We start from the raw sequence: 26,813 nt of genomic DNA, 5'->3' as shown, positions 1-26,813 counted from the left end.
CATTTTTATTATAACTCTTCTTGAGACACCATTGCTAAAGAATTAGATCCCACCAGCAAATTTTGGTAAAATTGGTAATAATTACCTAATCCCTTACAAAATGTCAACACAGCCATTAAAAATAACTGTTTGAAATGAGAACCCAAGCACCACCGGAAGGTATGTTTGACATGCACAAATCGTCTCTTTTGTACATAATTATGGATACAAAGTGTGTCTGCGCAGAAGTAAAAGATAAACTTTCGTAGTGCCCATTATAAATTTGTCACCTTCTGCACAAATATTTTCCATCAAATTAACCAAATATATCATCATTTGAAAAACTTAAAACCCTAAAGAACAACAGAACTATTATCGTGACTTTTTAAAAATATAATAATATATATTCCTAAAGAAGAACAAATAGGAGGGAATACACAATAACATGTACACATATTTTTAAAATGAAACATAAGGTAGCATCAATGACACAGTCCCAAGCTTTGTATTTGAATATCATTAGGAGATTTCCTTAAATTACATGATTTCTTTTGTGTTTGTTTTTTCCTTTGCTAGGGGGACTCTCTCTGTGCTCCGCACAAGTCTCAAGTCTTATCCTGCCCTCTCCACCTCTAGAGTACCTTGCATACTCTCATTCACTACTGAACCTGGTGACTTTGTAGGTCTTAATGTTAATTACCAAGTGTCAAGTGCATCAGACTGATTTGTCTCTCTTAGTTTACATGCCTTGAGTTCATCATTAGAGCCAAGCAAAACGAAAAATTCCCCTGCACTGACAAAAAAATAAAAAATTCTTATAGGACAGCCTTGTAAATTTGAAGCAAGATTTGCAAAATCATTAGAATGTCATTTTTAACTGATTCTAACTAGAGGTTCTTACATCTTGAATTATAAAACTGGTATACACATTCATCAATATTCATAATAAGCCGAGTCGTTTGTGTAAGACTGAGGAATCATTTCTAATTCTTATTTGAAAAGCTAATTTGATTTTTACTCGATCGCTACTTTTAGACCTATTTTAGGGGAAAATATTCAACATTGCTTGAAATTGTTACTTTAATTGAGTAGATAACTCTTGATGTGGTTATAAAAATGTCCATTATGTATCTCAGCATATATTTATTTCTAAAAGGTTTTTGAACCACATGAAATATACTAGTAAAGCATGTTGTATTTTTTAACTAGATTCCTTATTTTAAAATAATTATCTTCCATAGTATTACTCATGAACCTGCCTGGAATTCAAAGCAAACATATGGGAAATGTACGAATGTATATGCTTCCATTTTTATATGAAAGGAACTTTTAGGGGAAAAAGCTATAATCACTAATGAATTAGGCCACAACATCCCAAGACTTTTCACATAAATAATCATGTTTTAGTGAAAACAGAATATAAATTTTATCATCAAAAGCTGAGAGACTTCACCTCTCTACAGAAAATGAAAATGAAATGTTGAAAAAGTTGTATATATGAAAGGAAATTAATCTTTTAAAAATATAAAGTTTGTTTGTCGACAGGTCTAGATAGGAAGTCAACAGGGGCTCCTCTTCACAAAATTCAATATATTTATAGTATTTATATCTGCTGAATATACCGCTATGTCAAAAGCACAGATAAAATATCACACAAAATATGGAAGATATAACTCTGTAAAACACTTCAAGGTAAATAGTTGTCTGTAAACTATAGAAATTTATTATTAAAGACTGAAGAATAGTACTGCAAATTATCCACACTGCCCATCAAAACTAATCTCCTATGTAATAGCCAGTGCAAAAAAAAAAAAAATCTGTTCTGGGCATAAAAAAAAAAATCTCCATTATTACAAACACAATTATCCAAAAGGGCAAAGCTCCAAAAAGAAATTGAATCTGAGGAAACAAAATACAATTTAGGATTGCGAATATGCTTGTGATTACTCCATTATTCTTAAAATTGTCCAAATACAGATCTTTTGCGAATGTTCCTTATTTCCAGATGTACTTGCAGAGTTAATAAGAAACTAGATGTGAGAACTGAGTTTTTTGAGTAGGAACAAATGCATGCAACAAAGACTTGTTTGCAGCAAAATTAAAACCTAAGTGCTTTAAAACAAAACCAGTTTTGCCTTTTGCTGCCTCTTCATTTACCACACCTTCCTTTTCGTGGTGAATTTGGCCCATTAGCCTTATCATTCATTTGCAAGAGTCAGGCTGAACTACTCTCACCTACTTCTCACCTGTGGAGGTCTACTGACTTCTTCCAAAGACTTTTGATTTAGGCATTGGAAAAACAGGCTTTGTTATTTGGCCCAAGTTTGAAAACAGCACAGATTGTGCTCGGATCTCCACAGTGAGAGGCTTGCTAACACACAGACTCCGGCCTAGTTAGCATGTCAGCGGGTGTGTCTGTGGTGGCGAAAGCAGAAACATCTCCTAGCTCAAAAGGGGCAGAAAGCAAGCAAAGAGAGACACCTACTTGACTGCATGGTTCTCGCTGATATTTCAGCCGTAGCAGCACCCAGGCCTTGGGGAGAGCGTGCGGCCAGACGGAAGTAGTACAGGCTATTTGGCTTCAGCCCTTGCAGCCTGTACGAGGTCCCTGGCTCGATAGTAATTCGTTGCTGTAACAGGAGAATTTGGTCATCTTCATTGAGATTCATAAAAATATTTTAAAACCTATTGTGTGTAACATCAGATATCTACCATTAAAATCATCAAGTATCAAAATATCATGAGAAATCAACAGTGAGGAAAAAAAAAACTATACTAGGGGAATTATATAATAAAAAGATCCCAGTTTAAGAAGTAAGTTTCTGTAAAACACAGGGTAACTGGTAATAAGGGAAGCCAGAAGGCCTTCTAATGTTCACAAAGTTATCTAAAGACATGGGAAGAGGGAGGAGAGGTCCACACACATGAATGTGTTCTACCCGAACAGCACACACGTGCTATGACAGAACAAAGACAGGGGCACCTGCCCCTGACAGTAGAATATGCCAAACACGCACATTTTCATTGAAGCAGGTGTCTAGTTCACCTCTCATGACCTTCTGCAATCTGGTACGGTCAAAGAAAATACGGCCAGAAGTAACAACAGTTGCCAAGACATTACCGATGACCACGAGAATAGAGGTACCAAGACTATGCAACAAAGGAGATATGAAATTGCTGTTTTCAGATGGGCAAAAATCAGATGTAAGTCACTAAGGAAAGTGACAACATTTCTATATATTCATACCATTAATCTAGGTTCATTTAAGAAAACTTGAGAATTTCCTTTTTTCTGGTGATAGAGAACCTACAATAAGTTTACAAATGTTTCTACAACTTTTAACACAGTAGAAGACTTCCGAAATATTTCTTTTATCAAATGCGGTAATTCATATATGCTTGAAATGTTCTGTTGGCATGTTAGCCAAAATGTAGCTATCCACAGATAATCATTCTTGGATTGCATATTAGCCTGCAGTAAAGCTTAAAATGCAGGCAAATATGTTATGGAATAATTGTGTAAATAATCTTCAGGCTTTTTATGAAAGAGGATTTGATATTCACACAAACAAAATAGGGAGAATTCATAAAGCTAAAGTAAACATTCCTAGGGTGTTCTGGCTTGCAAATTAAAAAGTTCTAGATTTATAATACTAAGAAAAAATTCTCTAGATAAATAATTTTAAAGCAAAGTAGATACACCAACCTTCAAGCATCCATAGTAATTCTTTTTTTTAATTAAATAATTGAATTTATGTCTAAGAAAAAATTCTCTAGATAAATAATTTTAAAGCAAAGTAGATACACCAACCTTCAAGCATCTGTAGTAATTCTTTTTTTTAATTAAATAATTGAATTTATGGGTACATTTTAGGGATACAGTACAGTTACATTCATTGTTGGGATCTTGTACCTCTACATGACAGGTCTTGGTTCTCAATTTTCCCCCTTGCCCCTGCCCTCCCTTCACCCCCTCCTCCCCTCCCCATCTACAAACACTTTATTTCCATCTTTTCATTTTCTCGCATTTTTTTCTTTTCCCTCATTACCCTTCCCCTACCCATCCCACTTTCCCTACACCTTTAGCCCCTTTCTTCCCATTTCACAATGTCAGTAATCTCATTAGGATTTTATGTACTATTACAGTTTATTCACACCGAGAAACTATTCTGTATTTACACCACAATAATTCTTAAAGGATTACCACTGCTCTTGACTGTATTTATTTATTTTAGTTTGATGGCTTCATGCTGATTTATGGTACATGAAAGCACAAAGGGCTCAAGTAGGGCCATTAAGACATATCTGCATTTCAATTATGTAATTTAAAAAGCATAATTTACATTGGCCTCATTAGCTAATTCTAAAAGCATAACATTTAAAACTCTTCCTTCTGAGATTTTGCTCAATGCAAACAGATAAAATAAAAGTTTATAAAAACCTAAAAATTAATTATACTGTTCAAAGTGATGTACCAGGAGTTAGATTATAAATAGTTTATGTGATATATGAGTGTTTCAAATAAGAAGGTATTCCTTATTAGAACCAGCTATTCTGGTTTTCAAAGTTTCCTTTAGATGAAGAATGGTAAAAAGTATAATGAAATGACTTGTATGGATCTAATTGTCAAATATAGCTTCACTAACACTCTTTGTCCTAATGTTGCCTACTGGATTCCACAATAACAAAGGAAATACATTATTTACATTGATATATTTCTATCCTAACAATGTTCAATATTTTAGTATCCATTTCTGCCATTTATTCAAAGTGCAACTCAAGAGGGATTACATCATAACGGCTAAGAACCGACTTTGGAAAATTCTATGTAGATTTAAATCCACTTTGCCAGTCAGTAGTAGAAGAAAGAGCAAATTATTTAACTTTCTTTTGTACCTTTTTCTAAGTGTGGAACTGAATGATACCAGGGTCTAGCTCCTTGCAATGCTTTCTAAAGCTTAAGGGAATTCATACCTGTGAAACCTTTACAATAGTGCCCGACAGTAAGTATTCACTGTACTGACTTTTATTTCCATGCTTTCTATAATATATTGTTACTTCATTTGTCTGGCACACTATCCCTTTATCTATATTCACATTCTCATCCATTTTAGTCTGTTAATAAATATTGCCTACTTGCATCTTCCTCTAACACCAGTGCAGACAAATTCACCTGCCAATGACTTCTCATAGCACACACAGCTCACTCAGTCATGTGTCTCCACAGGGACCAAACTACTTAAAATAACAGAGGAAGTCCCCCAGCATTGGTACATCTATTCTTCTACAACCTCAAAGTTCCGAAATCTGCGATGTGGAAACCCGAATAGAGAAACGCTGCTACTGGAGCAATAGTTTGCTTTTGTTTCTTCGCCTACAGTCTCCACGAATACCACCAGGGTTTTTTAGGGGTGCTGTTCTTCCTCTGATGAGTCACACTTTGTAATGAAGGTCCTCCATAAATAACTGAGCAGGAACTTGGGCAAGTTACTCAAAGCGGAGCACTGGTGCAGTGTGGGACACAGCAGTGCGGGTCAGGAGCATCACTTACCTCGTCGCCATGCTCCCCGTCTTTGTAGACCAGCTCATAGCTGGCGATGGTGTCTGAGCGTGGAGGTGTCCAGGACAGCAAGATACTGGTTTCAGATTCGGGTTCTGCTTTGAAGTTTAGAGGCTGGCCTGGTACTGAAAGCAGAGAGGCAGAGGACTGAATTCACCATCACCATGTTCACAAGCGGCCTGTGAGTGCGTCCTTTTCATCTCTCAAAGTGAGCCTACAGATCTCAGCTTAACAGAGAACTAGGTTCCTGGGGTTCTCCAAATAAACTTCTTTGCATCGAACCCATTATTTTCTCCTCCAAAAACCCAGAACAGTACTGTGATAAATACTGCTTTTGTCCTAGAGTAATTTAATACAGACATAAGGTGAAGTAGAATTAGTGAGTACGTTATGTACACATCTCCCAATTCAATACTAAGGATCATAACACTGTGTAAACTAACAAGTACCAAATACAGACCTTTTGCTATTTATAGCTGCATGGAATCAGATTCTGTTCTGTTACATGTAACATTCAAAATTATTTCCAATTAAGCACATAAAAATCTCATCTTTATGTCATTTGCCGACTACATAGCAATCAGAACCACTCAGCATTTATTTCTTACCAATCCACATTTTGAAAAGAGGTGGAAAACAGGTGAGTACCTCTATTATTTATAAATAATTACTTCTATTTTCAAAATTACTGCAGATTTTGCTAAACTTAAAGACACTATTTTCCCAAGGACATGGAATGAATCGAATACACAAGTTAACAAGTTTATAAGACACTTTATATGATTTTTAATATCACAAATATGGTAATGGTTGAAGCAATCTATGTTAGTAATCGCATGTTAATCACTCAAACTATGCAGTGAACAATTTCACAGAGCCATCTCTCTGATCCAGTAAACAAGAGGAATTCTACAAAGTTTAAAATATTTTACTCAAATAGCTTTCACTAACCTAAACTTCCTAGTTGATATCTAATTCTAATAGCTGCCCTCTAGCCATTATATACAAAACTGCCAAAGTGTAATCTTAAATTCTTCTCAGCCAATGTCTGCCCTGATTAGTAGGCATCAAGGTCTTGTCATTTGTTGCATCATTTAAGCATTACCATGATATTAAGACATGTCCATGTAACGCAGCTGAATATACATCTATGATACCACAAACCCACTTAAGAATCCCATACCCATTAAAAAAGAAAGAAAATTAACAGTTCGCAGTGGAAGGGAAAGACTTCCCAAATTATATTTTTGGTGACTTGAGTATAAACATTTTACACCACCAATTGGTGCTTCTAGGGTCTCTAACGATCAGTTTAATCCTCTGCCCAGTTTGTCACCCGGCGTGACTGCCTATGTGCTTGTCGTGTATGTGCATCTACACATCCCTGTTCGGACCAATGCTTAAGGCCACAATAATCAGTGCTCCATATTTCTAGTTGCCTTCATCATTTTTTCCTTTTTTATATATATATATATCACTGGCCTTGAGAGTCTCATTAATTTCCAGTACCTGCTCAGTGGCTAACATAGTACAATCACTCAGACGCAAAGGCAGAGACAAAAGAAAATAAAAAGATCCAGGAGCAAGAGGAGGAGGAACAGAGGGGAATGCACATCAAGGGGCAAATCACAAAGAAAGGAAAAATGCACTACTTCTAAATACCTAATGTACTGGTGAGAGCAACAGCAGAAGGTAAGAATAATCAGATGTAAAACTTATGATCAGACTGTAATATTCAGATCATGAAAGAATTTCTCAGCCTAAAAATATACACACATGCATGTGTGTGCAGTCATTTAGTTTTCTCTGACAGTACTGGCTTCCTTTGTTCCTCTCATCTCAACATGTCTAGGGAAGAAGAAAGTCTATGGAAACTGTGACTCAAAGTAACGTGGAACACAGAAAATGTTGAAGGGCTGCTCTCAGGATAATAATCGCTTGTTACCCAGTTCCTCTCTGCTTCGTGGTCATAATAAATAGACACTGATTGAAAACATCCTGGAAACCTAATTAACTTTTTCTTAAACTGTTTACTTTTTCGTCTTGATTTGTCTTCTTCAGTAAATTTCTGGTTGGTCTTAATGCTTCACTCTTGCTGAGTGACACAAACCTTGCCTGATCTTCTAATAAGACCAAAGAGTCTTATGAGCCGCCTTCTTTCTAAATAATGGATCCAATAGGCATGTCAAGGTCTCAGAGAGTACAGTACTGTGCTTACTCTCAGGCAAAGACAGCCTTGGCTAGATGCCTTGACGGTAAGCGTCCTCGTGTATTACGTAGGGAATTCCCTTTGCCTCTGTTGGCACATTCTCCTTCTCTATAAATGGTGTAGAAGAAAAAAAAATCATTACTAGACTTTAAATTTGCAGTGGAAATACAGATGTCTAGAGGTGTCATACAGGTAACTAGACGAGGAAGGATGCTATAGGCCTCGTGCCAACAGGAGAAGGACACCTCCCACCCCCAAAAGGGATAACTGGTCAGATTTAGCGCCACCGTACCACTACCTTGTAGGATGCAGACCCAGTTTTTTAGAGTTTCTGATTTTTATCATCAGAATTTACCAATGAAGCTTCTAGGTAAAAACCTCTCCATGTTTAATGATTGAAAATAGACTGTATTCAAAATCACTGGATGGGTGAGAAGGTGCCTTTAGGTTAAATTCAGCGTACTGCCTTAAATTATCTCATTACACCCATGGCTCAGTGGTGGCAATACTCACACTTCCCTGAGTATTGAAATTCAACCTAAGAGACCACATTCTCGTGATCATTTTCTGGTATATGAAAAGCAATGAAACCAAAGAAAAATAAAAAAGGGTGTCTTTACATTCCCAAACACAGTAGTCCTAAAATGTGCAATAGAAGAAAACATTTTAGGGGACTACAGTCCATCACAGTTGGTTTTATTTTTATTTTTTTTTGGTACCACTCAGAAACATGAGTACTTGTGTCCACAGTTTCTATTTTATATTTATATGTTTTTTTCATGTGTATATATTATACCTATTCATATTCATTTGCATTGGCTTGTATATGTAAATACATAAATATCTGAGTAAAATTTAGGGATATCTTCTAAAAAGGTAAAAACTGGCACATTTCACACTGGTATATCACTTCTTCCCATATTATGAAAATGGAATATTACACCAAAGACACCAGAAAGCCTATTACTATATAATACTTTGACAAGATACATACTTTAAAATGTATGCACACAGCATAGTGATAAATAATACTGACAAAGCAACAGTCAGAATTATGGTACAAAACAAATTTCAAAGAAGGAGTCTGACTTGTGAGTGCCACAAATATATCACTGACAAAATAGGTACTTAATACACAAGCATCTACACAGATTTTACTGTCAATTGTCCTTAAATAAGAAGTTAAATTTTATTACAGTTGTATTTTCATCCAGTGCTGCTTTACTCAGTGCTGAAATTATTCAGTGCAAGCATTGAAATTAGACTTACAATTTTGATAACTGGAAGGCAGCTTTTAAAAAACGTTTGCTTATATAGGCATAAACGAAATAAAATGATGAATAAAGTTCCGGAAAACTAAAGCACAGTACCTCTAAACATCATAGTTTGCATTTTAACACTTTTCCATTTCCTGGAATTTGTAGAATTCACTTCCTAACAATATGTAAAATTGATACCACTTATTATTTTTTATTCAGTAACTATATAAACCCTTTTTTAAAAATCTTTTAAAGGTCCTCACTGTTAAGGAATATCCATATATGTCAGAGGACTTCTCCTAAGAATCTGAAACGCACAGAAGAATTTGAAGTCAGGTACGCTTTCTGAAGAAAGCTCAGACAGGAAGACGTGTATCAGGAAGGGACATGTAGAATGTCTCCACTTACCATGACAGCAAGCTAAATTTATTTTAGTGGATTGTATAGAAGATGGAATTTGTCCCATTTCTTTAGCGGAGTTTCTTTATGCTTTTTTCTGTAAAATGTAGTTACCCTATTTACTTATTAGTAACTATACAAGAAGACTATTCCTTCCTGTACATGTTTTCTAAAAAATGAGCCTATTTTCTAGCACAATATACCTCCCCTGTCAATGGCTGTCTTTTCCTCATGCTGTATCTTCAAAGTAAACTAGTTGCGCCTGACTGTTACACCAGACACTACAGTTACCTTCAGGGATGCAGACGGACCCATATTTCTAGCAAATTATCATACATCCAAATCTTTTCCCATTTATAATAACTCAAGATAGTCAACTACACCCCTATTCATAATCAAGGAGAAATACTCTTGATTGATTATAAAACAGATCACATTTTTTCCAGAAAAACAGGTTGATATCAAGCTTTGATTTCTACCAATGAGCATGACAGTTATCTTAGATAAGGTCCAGACTGATGACTTCCTTCCCAAGCTCACTTTGCTTCTAAGCACCGTCTCTCTTGAATCTGATTTTGAGCCAAACTAGGACTATGTCAGGGAATGAAAGAGAATAAAATGAAATGAGCACCTGTCAGGCACAGAAGGCATCAAAATGCACATTGTAATGAATACGTAATTAAAACATACTTACATTCTCAAGTATTTTTGAACTGTACGTTTTTGTAGGTTTAGAAGTGATAGAATTACACCGAAAATAGGATCCTTTCGTTTCCTACAACTCCTGTAAGGAATGACGTCATGACGGTTTGATGCTCACACATAGCAATGATGCTGAGAATTAGCCAGTCGGCAAAAGATAAGCATCTCAGCATGAATTGTACCAGAACATCACTGTCCTTGGCTGGTGTCCACCAACATCACACACTGATGCTTATTCGTCCTATAGAGCAGATCAAATCCCTGTGCTGTTCTGAAGGGTTTTCTTAGCCTATTTCTCACGACAGGCACAAGTCATTATGTCATTATATATCTTCTCCATCGAGAGGCATTAAAATTCCACTGTTACAAAAGGCTCTTAGAAATATCTTCATGTAAAAAGAAGCCCCAAATGAACCGAGAACTGCTCTAATACATCCATGACCCATTCGTCTAATTGCTGAAATTTGATCATTGAGGTAAATCAGACCTTTGACAAGCTGTATGGACTACTTTAGCTCCTCTCACAGTATTATCCTTACTGAGCCATGAGTCAATGTTATATTATTTCTACTAGTAACATAAAAAAATACAAAAAAAATACTCTATGTAAGCATCACTTCTGTAGTTTCACTGAACTGATTAAAGGCTCAGGTGTCGGTCACTTAATGTTCTAAGTACAAAGGGGCTCAGAATTCTCAAGGATATACATGTCTTGTGTGAAACAATTCACAAAAGAAAATTGTTTCTTGGGTAGCTAAATCTGTTTTCTGAAAATAAAGATGTGAAACATTACAGATTTCTATATTTAAACTGGTAGCGATAAAAATTATGAGCCAAATTTAGTGACTGAGTGTAATAACCTTACTATGAAATAAAGTTACTCCTCTCGTTCCTTTATATAAACTTGTTTTTTATATCTACTCGATTTTTTTTTACTGGTATCTATTAGCTACCCCAAGTATATCAGAAATAAATTATATATAATTGCTAATTAAAGGTATGATTATGATACACTATTCCTCTTTTCTGTCTCTATTTAGTGAATACCTGCTAGACACAACGACATTAAAAATTTCAACTTATGGGGTAATTAATTTGAAATATAATAATGGTTTAAAAAGTAGCCAGCATCCCTGGATTTAAATTCTTCTTTTCCACTAAGTCACCTTCTGGCCCAAAGTCCAATTTTTTAATGTGATTTGATTACATGAAATTACTGCCACGTGAGATAACCCTGCTTGGATCATTAGAATATATGTAAAGTTCATGTAATCGCGAGTGGTATATATTAGCTATTATTATAATCAGTATATTTGCTAAATTACAAAATGTTTTTGTCCATCATCTGATCTGAAGCTCTTACACACCCAACTGTATCACATAGTAATGCCTTATGTTGCAGGCCTAATGTCCATTATCTCTGAGTATGACTATTGGGTTGTATGTTCCCTGCAGATTTAATCAGTTAAGAAGAGATTATTAGGCTGGGCCATGACCCAATGTGATTGGTGTCACTGCCCAAGAAAAACTAGACACGACTGGTTTATAATGAGAACACCACGTTCATGAAGAGGCAGGTCAAGCTAAGATAATGTTTCCACATGTAGCAAACAATCAGGATAGAACACAGTCCTAAGAAGAAAACAACTCTGCCAACATCTTGATCTCAGACTTCTAGCCCCCAACCCAACTGTGAGACGTCACATTCCCATTGTCAAAACCACCCAGAATGTGGTACTTTTGCATAGCAAGCCCGAGAAAACAAACACAACCACAAAGGTGTTTGTTACAGATGAGAAAACCTGAAGGTCAAAGAGACGAAGTGCTATCATTAGGATTTTAAATGTCCCCAGAGTCCCATACGCAAGTCTTGGTTGCCAGCCTGTAGCACTATTGGCCAGTTAATGGGACAGTCAGGAGGACTGGCCGGAGTGGAAGGAAGTCAGGTCCACAGGGCTGTGACCTTGAAGGGAACACTAGGACCCCAGCCTCTCCCTCTTCCTTTCTTCCTCTGTTTGCTTGCCAGGGCCCATGAAGGGAGTAGATTTGCTCTCCCCAAAGTCCCTGCACAATAATCTGCTTCATCACAGACCCTACAGCAACGAAGCCAGCTTATCCTGGCCTGAAATCATGAGCCGAAATAAACCAGTTATTTTGTCACAGTGAGGAAAATCTGATCAACACATTAAGCAATTTGTTCAAGGTCACAGAGCTAACAAATGGGAGCTTGGGATTCACACTATAGTTATTTTAATTCAATACCAAGTATATTAAAAAAAATCACAGCTGAAAAATTACAAAAGCTTAAAGAGGAATATAAGCTCCAATATACTTATCATCTTTAAATGGTTATGCAGCTGCTAAAATATTATCAGAAATATTCTCACAGGTGACCCCTTTTAGTAAAAAAAAAATAGAACAAGATTCACAGATTACTACACTTTCTAGTGAGAAGCTTTTATGGTAAAATTAAGGCATATTAATTTAGTAAAGAAACCCAGAAAAAAAAAACCAAGAAGGGAAAGGATACAGATGAAATGTCATACAACTGCAGTGAAATACATAATTTTAGGGCTATCTTATATATCCTAATAGAGAAAATAACAAATCCATAGCCAAGTCAGAGATAACCAAATGAAAGTATAAAAATCAAAGCAGAAAAGATGTTTATACTGAAAACTACAGCATGCTGAACTAGGTGATCAAAGAGGTTATCAGAAAATGGAAAGAGATGCCCTGCACATAGGTAGGAAGAACCAACATAGGAGAGATAGCCATACTGCCAAAATTGTTATACAGATTTAATGCAATCCCAATCAGAATACCAATACCATACCTCACAGAACAAGAGGAAACAATCCTCCAATTCATTTGGGACCATAATAGACCTAGAATAGGAAAAACAACTCTGGGCAACAAAGGCAAGGCAGGGGGCATCAGAATCCCTGACTTGAAATTATACTACAGATCTACAGCATTAAAAACAACAACAACAAAAACAGCATGGTACCAGAAAAACTGGCTTTCCACAAGGCAATGACTAAAACTGGACCCGTGACTCTCACCATGCACTAAACTAAAATCAAAGTGAATCAAAGATCTCAATATTAAAACAGAAACACTAAATCGGCTGGAAGATACAATAAGTAGAACTATTAAAGACACTGGTATAGGCAAGGACTTTATAAACAAAACCCTTATTGCACAGAAAATATTACACAGCATCAACAACTGGGACCTCAACTTACTAAAAAGCTTCTGCACAGCAAAAATAAACAACCGAGTGAAGAGACAACCAAAAGAGTGGGAAAAAAATTTGCCAGCAGTTCCACGGGCAAGACTTGTCTAGTATATATAAAGAACTGAAAAAATAACACTCCCCCCAACGTAAAGACCTAATGAGCATCTGAGATAGATATACACTTCTCAAATGAAGAAGCAGAAATGGCAAATAAATATATGAAAAAATGTTCAACATTGCTAGTCATTTGAGAGAAGCAAACTAAAATAATGCTGAGACTCCACTTCACTCCAGAAAGAATGCCTATTGTCAAGAAATCAGTCAACAACAAATAGTGGATGTAGAGAAAATAGAACCCTTCTCCACTGCTGGTAGGAGCGCACACTAGTGCAACCACTGTGGAAATCATTGTGGAGCTTCTTAAAAACTAAGCCTACAGGTTTCATTTGACTCAGCTATTCCTCTACTCAGTATCTTTCTAGAAGAATTAAAAGCATCACACCACAGTGATATATGCGCACCCATGTTCATAGCGGCACAGTTATAAGCTACATCTTGGAAACAATCCAAATGCCCATGAACTGACGAGTGAATAAAAAAAAAATGTGTGGGGGGTTGTGCATGCACGCACACATGTGCGTTTGTGTTTTACAATGGAGTACTGTAATTCAGCCATAAAGGAGGATAAACTTGAGACATTTCTAGCTAAATGGGTGCAACTACAGACCATACTCTTAAGTGAAGTCAACTGGAATGTGTAAATAAGCACCAAAATGTATAATACATATAACAAAATAGGAAGAAAACGTTCAAATGGGAAAGGACACAAGATAAGGCAGAGAGGGGAAGGAAGGAGGGAGAAGAAGGAGAAAAGAAAGGAAAAATGCAAACAAAGCTCTTGTAAAGAAGAAAGGGAAGAGGAGTAGAAGGGAGGGGACAGACATGGGGAAAAACAAGAATCAAGATCTATCATGTACAGGCAGAGATTCCATCTGATAAATGTGGTCATTATGTATATCTAAACTATACCAATAAACAGTGATTTAAAAAACCAAAATGCTTAAACATTACTGCAAATTTGCAAGATAAGAACACAGGTCAAATAGTAGCTCTATCACACTCAAGAATAAACTTTAGAAGAGAGCCACTCTTTTATACACCCAGACTACCAAACTGCTCTTCTGATCACTCATCAAAGACATTCTGTATTCTCCTAGGAAAATAGGGGGCCATGATTTTCTTCATGAACCAGTTCTGTCTGTGCTAGCACCTTGTGAAACAGGTCAGTCAGGTCCAAAGTTCAATCTAGATCTGGGCAAGTATCTTTCTTCATCCATGGAGGCTACACACACACACAAAAAAAATCTAAGCCATTCTGAGAATATCTTTAAGCAAGCAGCTCCCCGACAAATAAAAGTCACTTAGCTAACTGAGCCCCCTTTAATGTTTTAGTTTTAACTTTACCTTGAGCCATCCGATCTTATTCACACTAAATACTCGCTTGAGACCACCCTTCCAGAGCCACTGGTACATAGTTTTTCTTATCTCCAATTGCTGCAAGGTGAAAGCATTTATTCACCCCATGCTGAAAAGACTTCAGGCTCTTCTTGTACAAGGTTTATTTTTCACAAGAGGGTGTTACCAACACATGTCTGCCTCAAATGGTCACTTAGTGTTTCAGATCACTACCTAGCCCTTTTCAGAAGTCCTACCACAACCCTCCGATCTGAAGTCCTAAATCTGGAACTCAGTTCACACGATCTTTGTCTGTGCTTCCTCCTGCCCAGCACCACCCTCACTCCCTTCTCCCTTGCTTCCCACCCTGGACTGAACTCACCTCCTGTCTGAGTGATGACCTGTATGTCACTGGAAAGAGGACCATCTCCGATTGAGGTAAAAGCCAGGACTTTGACGGAGTACGTTCTCTGGGGCACTAAATTGCCAATTGTAGTGATTTGGCTGTCGGCTACGTTGTGTTTCAACCAGCTGTTGACGTGCTGAGTAGGATCCATCGTGTAGTAGACCCTGTACCCCTGGATCTGCCCGTTGGGCTCCTCTGGCTCCTTCCACTGCACCAGTATGGTGGTGGAGCTCAGCATGCGGGCCTGGACGTCCCTCGGGGCACTGGACGGCGCCTGCTCCGACGTCTGGGTCTGCACCGGCTCACTGGGGGGCCCACGCCCAATGTTGTTCACAGCAACCACCCTGAATTCATAATCTGAGTAGGGACTGAGTCCCGCGACACTGTAGCGGGTGGTGGCCACCCCATCGATTTCCTTGTAGGGCTCCTCAGAGTTTTTGGGTTTATGCTGGATGATGTAGTAAGAGACGGGCTCGGGGTTCCCGGAGTCCCACGTCAGTGTGATGCTTGTGGCTGTGCTTTCGGTCACCACTGGAGTTCCCGGAGGCTTGGGTAAGGCTTGGGGGAGAAAAGAGCGTCACCACCCGTCCTCCCCAAGATGGACCAAGTGACAAATTCTACTATAGCACTGATAACTTCACTACACGAAATTAAGGCAAAGGAGAGCTTTCTAAGCTTTCTAAAAAGTACAGCAAAACCTACGCAGTTGGTACAAATCCCATTTTTTTCCTAGAAAAGCTTGGGAGCATCTTTTGGGGGCTTATATCTAAATCCACCACTCATTAGCTAAATGATCCCGGATGCATTGCTTTACTTCCCTTCCTTTAATTTCCTCATGTGAGAAACAGAAAAACTACACCGCTGGAGTTGTACTGTACACTTGAGTAACTGCATTATATGGGTTTTCTCCGAAGATTAATGAGCTAATCCATTAATGCTCTTAGAATGCATCTGGCACTCTCAAAAAACAGTAGTTAACAATTCTTACTGCTTTTGTGCCAAAAAAGTTGGCTACTCAGTCCCTGTTCAACAAGTGACATAACTAAATCTCACTGACACTGAAAAAAAGAGAAACTTCTGAATATATCATAATGAAATTATTACAAAAGCATATTAGTTGTAACACATAAAAAATTTCTTATAATTTAACTAAGAATTTTAAGGTAGGGTTGGAGTACAGTGCCTGTCTGGCATGCATGGGGTCCTGGATTCAAACTCCAGCAGCACAAAAAGGAAACAAGAATTTTAAGGTAAAAGAAAATAATTTCATATCAGCATTTTCTTCTTGTTAAAAAAGTTGAAGGTGAAGACTTTCTTAAAAGTCATTTTTTAAAGTATTTTATTGTCAGTAATACTAAGAATTCTATATCAGCTATGTCTGAGGTGACAGCTACTTGACAAACACATGCATTTAAGATCTATTTATTTTAGAGGTCCAATTCCCTCTTTTTCAGCAGAACACAACTCAAATGATCCTATTCCTATACAAATCATCTGCACCACAGGCATCCTCTTTAAATGCCTTGCTCTGGACAATGATTCTAAAAAGGGGAACTGTGTTTGCTCAGTTTTTAGAGAAATCCCACAAGGGAACATTCGTAGCACCAGGATAGTATCCCTGTTTTCCTTTCAACATAAAGGCAAAAATTACAACGGGAGCTTTTCAATAGAATCTGACTTGTACTTTTTATCCAGTGCTGTGTTCCGAATTCCAAGAACACCACTGGTAGTGAGGCAGTTTTGAATAACCTAGTTAGCAAAGGGCTGAAGGAATAAGTCAGTATTTACTCTCTCTTCTACCTCTTCAAACTCTTAATTTTCACTTGTTTGGATTTTTTGACCCTCAAGATTCATCCTCCCGCTTTCTTCCTCTTAGAGGTAAAAAGGGTGCAGAAGTGGCAGGCATTGGGAAAGCAAAGATGAGAGGGAAAAATGATTCACTTAATGCAACTCCTGATTTTGAATTCTTGAAGGTCTGTAGTAAACCTTCAAATATTTAAAGCTCAAATGGTTATTATGAAAAGAGGTGATTTAATATTTGCATATTACTCTAAGTACTATAGAATGACAATATTTGGCCAAGGAACTTTACTAAAAATAATAATGCAAAGACATTTGTTCAAATACGCTGGCCTGACATTTTCAGCGAAGGAGGTGATCTTGTTTTCCCCTAAGTGTCTGCCTGAACTTTCAAGGCAAATAAAAATATTACTAATTAAAATTGTATTTACTGATATTTGGCTGACATTAATTTCATGAACTTACATATATCGTATTATAGGTTTTGGGTCTGTAATGTATAAGTACTGCATATTTACTATTACAAGGACAGACGATGCATTATTTTAAATAACTATGAATATTGATAGTGTACTAGGTTTTCATGTCATATTATTGGCTTTACATGGCACACATTTGATACACATGCTTGTTGGAGATAGATCAAAAATCATAACATGCATGTTGCATTTTCTAAAGTTTACGGCCTACAAGGAAAGATAATGTATGCTTATTCTGCAATAATTCTAGACATTTGCAGAAAAACTAAATCTCCCTCAGACTGACCTAATTTGCAAGTTTTCTAGAACTCTACAAATATTGGGTAAAAGCAACTTGCACTCCTACGTGTTCCATTTCTTTCTTTATTCGAAAGTATTCATTGAATATAGTACTTCAGTTATATTTAGTGCATGTACTCCAAGGGAGAATGTCATGAGGACTCATTTTTGAAAGATGAAAGCTAAAACTAAAACCAAATATAATGCCATTTGCATTTTGAGTTTTCATGGGATGATCCATCAAAAATTTAGAGCATGTATTATTAGATAAAGCTGATTTCAACTCTTTTTCAGCTTTCTCCATCATTTTCAGAGATTTTACATATTTAACAACACTTGAGTGCTTGTGATTATATCAACGCTCTGGACAATTATGAAGACTCTGTACTTTCCAATTCTCTCTAGGCCTGGTATGTTGCTAAATATTTTGATGATTATCACCATCTTAGATTACTAATACTTTTTTAAAAAGAATATGCCAACCTCCATATAGGTATCTCATATAATAACATAGATATGATTAAGTTATACCCATCTGAAATGCTGAATGATGAACTGACTCTATCTGAATTCTGAGGACAGACTTTCTACAGACTTTAGCCAGTTACCCTGACTTGGCCCATATCTTTGAAGAATAATCCACGGAACATACCTTTGACAGTGATCTGTGCTATTGCTTCAATGACACCCAGCGTGGACATAGCAACACAGGTATAATTTGCTGACTGTCTTACATCATTTAGTTCTAGGACATTTCTTCCTATTGGCATGTCATCTTCAGGTGTCAGATCTTCCGCCCCCAACATCCACTTCACATAAGGCATTGGTGAGCCCACTGCCACACAGGTGATATTAACACTTCCACCTGGCATGATTTCATGATTAGTGGGTGGGATAGAGAATCTTGGTGGCACACGGCGAACTGGAACAAAACATAAGGGAAGATGTTAACAGATACAAGGCAAGAAGAACAGCGGCTCATGAAACTTATGACATGCACGCTACAGACACAATTGAACACTTGAAGCATGGTGTGGATTGTCCAAAAAAAGAACATAAAAAACTGTGGACAATACAGACCATACAAGTATGGTGCGCGTATACACAGAAGAATTTGTTTATAAGTTATCACTTATATCTCAGCAACATTCATACAAAAGTTGATTCAGACCTAAAAGGAACCCACAAAAAAATCTATCTACAAACTAACAATACACAAACATCATGCATAAGATAAACACAAAAACATATACATGCACGCATATAACAATGATTCTATGCATGTGTGTATATGCACGAAAAAGGGCTGGAAGATCACCAGCATGTTTGAGTTCAGTATCAAGACCAACTTCAGGGCTGTGCACTTCCAGCTGATGTGAATGCATATGTGGGACCACAGTCACATCCCAGCCCTGGAAAACACTGCCTAGGATACACTGAATGTGCAATTTATTGTCTTTAAGATTCAGCATGGATGCAGCCTCAAAACCTCACACAAACACTGGAACAGACACCATATGTACATATATATATATATATATACATACACACATACACACATATGTATATATATGTATATGTATGTATATAAATTTACAGAAGAAGAACCCGGCCAACACCAGTAAACATACTGGACTGAGTCATGCAAGGCATGCACAAGATGGAATCTCATGTCCGTGCTATGATAATAGGAAGATGGCTATGATCCAAAGCAATAATTGAAACAGAAGAAATAACAGATACATACACACATACACACATATGTATATATATGTATATGTATGTATATAAATTTACAGAAGAAGAACCCGGCCAACACCAGTAAACATACTGGACTGAGTCATGCAAGGCATGCACAAGATGGAATCTCATGTCCGTGCTATGATAATAGGAAGATGGCTATGATCCAAAGCAATAATTGAAACAGAAGAAATAACAGAGAAGTAAAATATAAAGGGAAAAGGTAGAGTACAGCGACTGAGATGGGAACTTGGGGGAGAGCAAGGTTGAAAGTTGGAAGGCAGATTAAATTGAGTTTGTTAAAGATAAAGATTACAAGTTCAGAAAGGGAGCTGGGTGTTTCACATTCAGGATTCCATTCTGTACATATTGAAGATAAAATGTCAACGACCACAAAATCTAATACGAGTCTTCTTATGCCTACATTCAAATCGGGGACACTAAATTTAATACATACAACTAGACAAGACATTAAGAGAAATGGTCATATTAAAGCAACATAACATAGAAAAAATTACCAAGCAATTACAGTTCAGTGTTCCTGCTTCAGAAAATCTTCATGTTTAGATATGTTTAAACACATGTGTTTTGGACATGGTATAAGGAGAAGGCTAGAGCTAAATAGGTTTCCAACTGGGCTTATTATTGGTAAACCATTACACCAGGAGAATTTTAAATCGAGAGAGTAATCTTTTAAAGCATACCTTAAATACATAGAATAAATCGTTTTTCAAAGTTATTAAAAGACTGCCTGACAACCTTGTAACTCCAAGAAGAGAGGTAATTCTGTCTGAAATCTCTTTGGTCACACTTCAGGTTGAGATAGACCTGTGCTGACTTGACAGGGCTTGCTACAATGGCCACGTGACAGTCATAGGAGAAGAAGAGAGCTAAGCATGCCTCCTGCAGCCAGTTCCCAGAGGTTACCCGAAGCAAGCAGGAGCCAGTGTAGACTAAGGTATCAAAGAACATATCAAGAAAAATGGAGGGGAGTTTAGTCTTCATGCTTGGGGTTAGGGGAACAACTACGTAATCATTCTATGGGCAGCAGGCATCCTCAGAAGACAGAAATCAAAGGGAAGGTGGGCCGTGGGAAGAGTAGAGGGAGGAGGAAAGCAGGAACACTGACCAACTCACTGGACCTTAGAGAGTTGTGTTACCAGTTACCATGCACCCGGGTACATTTGCTCCCATCATGCATCATAGTTAGGCACCACCGGCAAGCAACAGAAGCCATAGCAAGAACATTCTCTGCTAAAATGTACCATTAACCAAAAGAAGATCACAGTGCAGCTACATTCATTTCATTTGTATTCTTTGTTATTGGTTTAATTAATAGTTTTGTAAGGTGGGTAAAAAGTAAAAAACACACCAACCTTCTCGCAGCTCTGAGGGATGTAGGGGGTTTGATGCAGAACACAATGAAATGAGGAAAGGAGAAAAACAAGGGAAACACAGAGAGAGTAAAAAGGCCATATCAAGGCTTTTAACTGCTACTCCAACATCTTTATTTGCTCTAGTTCATCCTTCCTACCTTAGCTGGAATGTTAGCAATACCTCACAGACTAACACACTGTTAGAAACAACAGCTAGCATCATTTTGAAATTTTCAATGGAAGAAGGTACACATGCCTCATGCAGCAAAGGTTACCACTGTGAGAAACAGGATTGGGGGGCTCTCCAAGTATTTACAGAAGAAACCATTTTCTTCATCTTCCCCCACCCCACACTCCACAGAAAGGGAGGAGAAAAAGCATCCCCAGGGAAACAAATTACCTCCAACAAAAATTTCAAAATCAAGCTAGATATTTCCTTACGGGACCTCCATGCTACGGTAAGTAAAAGCCGGCTGAGTCTTTTGTCTATTCCCACCCCCCACCCAAGCCTTTCTGGCTATTCAGAAATGTAGACCAACAGCGAGAGTGTTTTCGCTGGATTAAAAAAGTACAGGAACTGGCTTTGAGAATTTCAGGGAAGAAATAATACTTCTTTTTCCTTGAAATGAAAAGCACAGCCATTTATAAGCTCAAACTGTAATCATTTCTGGTACTATATAAGAAAATATACCTTCAAAACTCATCCCTGTCCAGAGACAACTAATATTCTTTTAAAAAATACAATCAGGGTTCCATGGCAATCAAACAACTGTTTTTTTTTTCCATTCCTAATAATTTAAATAAATATTGGTGTGAATACATGTGCATATGTAAGTATATGCAGCTATAGAACACTATATATACTATGTATTTATAATTAAGATAATATAAAAAGGACTACAACTGTGCTATTTGCATACAGCACCCTTTTTAAAAACGTCTGAAGCTTTACCCTTACAGCTGGCAGCAGAGGTCATGAAGACACAAATATCTTTACACTTGGAGTTGTACATACAACTGATTAGTAGCACACTAAGCAATTACTCCCGGGTTTGATAAGGAAACAGAGCAGAAACAGCAGGAAAAAAAAAAGTAGAAGATAAAGAAGAAAATCTCCAACAAATGCAAAGCACAGTTCACTCAATGCGGTAAAAATAGGATAAAAATGCAAAAATGCAAGTATACTTACAAAGATTAAAGCCTTGGGATTATACTCAGACTTTTTTCATTAGAAACAGAACCACACTTAAATGTCTTCATCCCTCTACCTTCTAAAACGCTCCCGCCACTGCAACTGCTTATTAAATTCTGACATAGGAACACAGACCCCGTGGGTGTGTCTGCTCCCCCGACCCTGAACGAAGAAGCCACGCCCGGGAGAGCGTTCCTACCTCTGACATATAAATTGGCAGGGGCAGAATAGCGAGTGCCCGCGCTGTTGGTGGCAACACACTCGTATTTTCCTTGATCAGATTCTTCACTCTGTTCGATCTGAAGGGCGCCTGTATGGATATAAAATGCAGTGCCGGAGAGATGGTCAGAGCGGGCTTTCTCAGCGTGGAAAGCTACACCTCTTAACAATATGCAAAGCCCTGCAAAGTGAAGATCCGCTCAACGTCGTCACTCTCGTGCTAAGGTGCACAGACAGAAAATGATGCGATGAGAAAAACGTACAGAGATTATTTCTTTTTTTTTTTTTAACATCATCAATGCTAGCATAAGAAAACAATATCTCTTTTTCCCCAAGCAAGAATTCTAGTCATAATTAACACTTTTATTTCCTCGACTAATAAAATGAAGATGGGTGAGACTGCTTCAAGGAAGTATGGCTTTTAAATAAAACAAAAGATTAATTTTTGGTTTTGTTTTGTTTCATTTTTATATCAAAAGTGGCGCCAAAGATGGGTACACTCAAAAAAAACCAGGCTGAGTTTTCAAGAAAGTCTTCTGTGGAAGAAAGCCAAAAATACGCAGCAAGCACAAAAAAGGCTGCACAAAGCAAAAAAAATTAAAATTAGTCATTATCAGTTATCAAAATTACTTAAAGAAACAAAACTCCCTTAAGACATGCAGAGTTTTAAGAAAAGAAAGACATTTTGCCACAACTTACAATCATTGATTACATTTGCTGAAAAACAAAGAGCAGTTGCATTAGAAGATGTTTAAAAAGTTCAAAAGCACGGCCTGTGCCAGGCAGGAAGAGCCAACCAACCACTGCTTGAGGACCTCGAGGCAGATCCCCTAAGACACCCATCACAATCCACCAGTGGGATTAGCAGTGTGGTGTCACAAAACCCCAAGAAAAATACAAAACAAGAATTACAAAAGAAACGCACACTGAGTCAAAGTATGAAAAACCAGCAATACACATACCACCAAGAATACTGAGCACCTCGTTTCCTTAGCCTGAAGGACAGAAGATCCAAAAATCTAGAGACGAGTGATCCAAGAAAAAAAGAAATGGGGAAAAAAGCATTGCTGTCAGCTTGTAGGCGAGTAGGATCAGGTGGAAAGGGGAGTCATTCTTTGACTTTTAAGACATTGAGAGAAAAAAGAATTGAAGAACAAAAGCAAAATCCTTTTGAAAGATAAAGACAAAAAGCAGATGGTCCGGGCTGTCTTCTGCATGTCTGCCACTGTTCTCCAGACCACCTTGGCTTTGGTCCAGAACAAGAACAGCTAAGGAAGAAAAAAATGATCTTTTTTTTTCTCCAGTTGGACAAAAAAAAAGGAAAAAGAAGAAAAAAACAAAAAACAAAAAACAAAAAACAAAAAAAAAGAGAAAAAGGAAAAAGGAAGAAGAAAAGGAAAAAAAAGAGGGACAGATGGTACGCTGTGACTGGTCTGTGGTCTAAAGACCTGGATATGCTTTCTTTGAAGCATATCACAACTTAAATAATCATTTTCATAAAGAAAGAAATGAACAAAACAAAGAGAAAAAGGAAAAGAAAAGGAAAGTCCACAATATGAGAGGCACGAATCATAACCAAACGGTACAAAGGAAAAAATTAAGTTGATGGACATTATCGTGATGACTTGGAGAACAGGACAGAGATGAGGAGGGGATGGAAGGACAGAAAGGATGAGTAAGACCATTCTGTGAACGTTAGTTCAGCACTCTTACCTCTTATTGGTGTACCACCTGGGTGGATAATATGAATGCAAATAAGATTAGAAAGAAGAAGCATTAGTACGAGAAGAAGGAGGCTAGGGCTGGGGAGAAGAATTAAATTAGATTTACAGAATTAAATAAGGTCTTAAAAGAAACTTGAATTACTATACTGGTAAAACAGGAATATATTAGATAGTATTATTAGATCATAAAAGCAAGTTGCACTATTACCACAGAGGGCAAAGACCATAACAGGCAGCATTGCCTTTCTCAGAGAAGCAACTGAGTTCTTAGGTCTTGGGTCGCATAGGGCTAGAATTATATCTCATATGCCTCATATCCTTAAAAAGAGAAATATACAATATTTTCAAGACATAGTTTAGGAAAATGCTGGCTATTTAAGTATATATATAGATATCCATATATATATACTATCATAGGAAATACTAAAGGCTAGAAACAAACACTGTTGACTGGGGAGCTTATGCCACTTATTATGTTACATTTGTGTGATATAATCTGTGTATATTTTATTTTTTCTATACAGTGTTCATACGATAACAGTTCTGTGGAGGTGTATGTGTGTGCGCCACTAAAGAGGTCCCGTGTCTAAACTGACAGTTAGTAAAATGCATGCCATGCATTTTATTAATAATAATAATAATAATAATAATAATAGTCTGAATATGGAAATTAGTGGGGGGTGAAGTGCGCTTCAGAACTAAGCACTTACCAATAGATTCTGGAGATTTAAATACGGAGAGAAGAAAGACAGCATAAAAATATTATTATATTCCTTATAATTGGGTACAAATTTTTCAGAAGTTAAAGCTTTATTACACTAAATTATCTATGTTACATGTGAATAATTAATTCTTTATTTACAAAAACAGAATTCTAAACTACACAGTTCTGCTGACAACAAGCAAAAGAGGCAGTTAACAAGACGCTTTTACATCACAGGACAGGTCAAAAGCTGAGAACTCTGGGAAGACAGGCAGTTAACTCAGAACTCTACACCATTATTAATAAAAATGTCAAAGTAAACAGCTCATTAGTATATGCCCCCATGATATTACCTAGGGAGAGGCCTTACTACTTCTGAAATTTAGAATTATCTCTACCTTTAATCTACAGAGAGCACAGGAATAAACTCGGGATGGGAATGGGAGGGGGAGAAAAGGGCAGAGAGAGAGTAAAACAGCAAAAGCTGGAGTCCACACCAAAAGCAGACTTCTGTAGATCCAATCTCTGGAGGGTTCAAAACCTTGAGAGTGGGCGCACACTACTGAGGCTAACGCGTGGAAAATGCTCACTCCCACTGACAGTCACAGTATTAACAAAAATCCCCTCCTTTGGTATTTTGCAAAAGACTTTAAAAAAACACAACTGGTTATTAATGAGATAACATTTCTGTGGTATATATTAGTGAAAAGAAAGTGTGCCCAGACTTACTAAACTTTGGTAGTTTGATGAATTCAAAAGTAGAAACGACAGGCAGCAAACACACTTCAATTTTACTGAATCACTTTAGTGTTTACATGAACATTTTCGTTTTTAATGGATATAACCATTGGACCTCGTTGCAAGTTCTGAATGAAGTCCAATGTTGAAATAATTTTGTTTCAAAAGAAAACAGAGAAAGAAGAAAGAAAGAGAAAATGGATCCATCAGATACTGCAGAAAAGCAGTAAATTAAAAAAAAATATCAAAAATACAGTCACAGCAGTGAGCAAGGTGGATTAAACAGAAGCTGCAAAACACAAAGAGTAGAAGGACGAACTCTGGAAGAGGTCATGACATCACACACATGGACAACAGGTTAAATAACAGAGAAAGAGAAGAGGGAGAAAAATTAATACCTAAAAATTAAAAATAAATTAAACAAAAAAAAAACTAAAGAGAGAGAAAGATTTTTAAAAACCCCTCTAGGAGTTGGTGGAAACAGTAACAAGACCCTACCTGATCGTAGCTGCTTAATACGACCATTGTTGTTGCTTGTGTCGACAGGTAAGAAATCTTTAAACCAAGTGATTTCCGGATCCGGGTTCCCGCTGGCTGCACACAGCATGGTGGCAGTGCGCGTGCGCTCCACCACCTTCAACTGTGGGCCCATGTCTATGGTGGGGAAGCCCCGGGGAATCTGATCCTCTGCAAGACAAAAGGTAATGCAAACATCATGCTAACAAGTTAGAGGCTTAAAGTTCGATATTGCCGCAGTTATCTACCCTGTGCAGCACTTGCTGAGGCCCTACCACAAACCAAACACCACGGCACTATTAGATACCGGCACAGTCACCAGGACTGTTTCTGCCTGGCATAGGCCGACACACCGGCGTGGAGCTCAGAGGATGGTGATAGGGAGTTACCACAGCACCATGTATCAGGGCCTCGAGTATCTCTAGAGGTCGGTATAACTGCAGATCTGACACCTGGAAGCAATTCTTCAGGTGACAAGAATGACTGTACACACTTTTCACCCAAGTGTAAGCTTCAACCTGAATGAATTCCTCTGTAGTTTCGTCAGAAAGTTATCTGAGAGTTCTCTCTGGCATTTTTTATGAATGCATGTTTGAATTACGCAATGATCACATTCATCACAAGAAATCTGTACGTGCACATAGTAGATCTCAGTTCTTTTCATTACCCTCCCCTCCCTTCAACTTTTCTTCTTCCAATTTACAAAAGCCTCTTTCTATCGCTTACCTTCAATTCTCTCTCTCTAAATTCCTTTTCCTTTCCTTCTCCTCTTCTCCCCTCTCCCTTGTTGCCCTGACAGTTCTTTACCAAAAAAAAAAAAAAAAAAAAAAAAAAAAA

At 37.4% G+C, this 26,813-nt stretch overlaps 1 protein-coding gene across 12 annotated transcripts in view; it reads right to left on the bottom strand.

Annotated features, from left to right (window-relative positions):
* Ptprd (protein tyrosine phosphatase receptor type D) overlaps nucleotides 1–26,813 on the bottom strand; it is a 290,150-nt gene that overhangs the window by 170,178 nt on the left and 93,159 nt on the right. For 8 of the 12 annotated variants that reach the window (XM_010630988.2, XM_010630991.3, XM_019208469.2 and 5 more), the window contains exons 2-10: nucleotides 25,959–26,147; nucleotides 24,730–24,738; nucleotides 24,009–24,026; nucleotides 22,276–22,386; nucleotides 20,885–20,896; nucleotides 18,421–18,690; nucleotides 15,187–15,768; nucleotides 5,531–5,664; nucleotides 2,465–2,609 (exon numbers count right to left, since the gene is read on the bottom strand). In XM_010630988.2, coding sequence (XP_010629290.1) covers nucleotides 2,465–2,609; nucleotides 5,531–5,664; nucleotides 15,187–15,768; nucleotides 18,421–18,690; nucleotides 20,885–20,896; nucleotides 22,276–22,386; nucleotides 24,009–24,026; nucleotides 24,730–24,738; nucleotides 25,959–26,112 — 1,435 coding nt within the window. In that variant the 5' untranslated portion in view covers nucleotides 26,113–26,147. The remainder of the gene's footprint in view (nucleotides 1–2,464; nucleotides 2,610–5,530; nucleotides 5,665–15,186; nucleotides 15,769–18,420; nucleotides 18,691–20,884; nucleotides 20,897–22,275; nucleotides 22,387–24,008; nucleotides 24,027–24,729; nucleotides 24,739–25,958; nucleotides 26,148–26,813) is intronic. The other 4 variants (XM_010630992.3, XM_033757640.1, XM_010630990.3 and 1 more) reach the window with 4 other exon arrangements.

Source organism: Fukomys damarensis, unplaced genomic scaffold, assembly GCF_012274545.1.
Source record: "Fukomys damarensis isolate Sample0158 unplaced genomic scaffold, DMR_v1.0_HiC HiC_scaffold_31, whole genome shotgun sequence".
In the NCBI taxonomy this organism is placed as follows: domain Eukaryota; kingdom Metazoa; phylum Chordata; class Mammalia; order Rodentia; family Bathyergidae; genus Fukomys; species Fukomys damarensis.
This window is presented reverse-complemented; position numbering and strand designations above follow the sequence as displayed.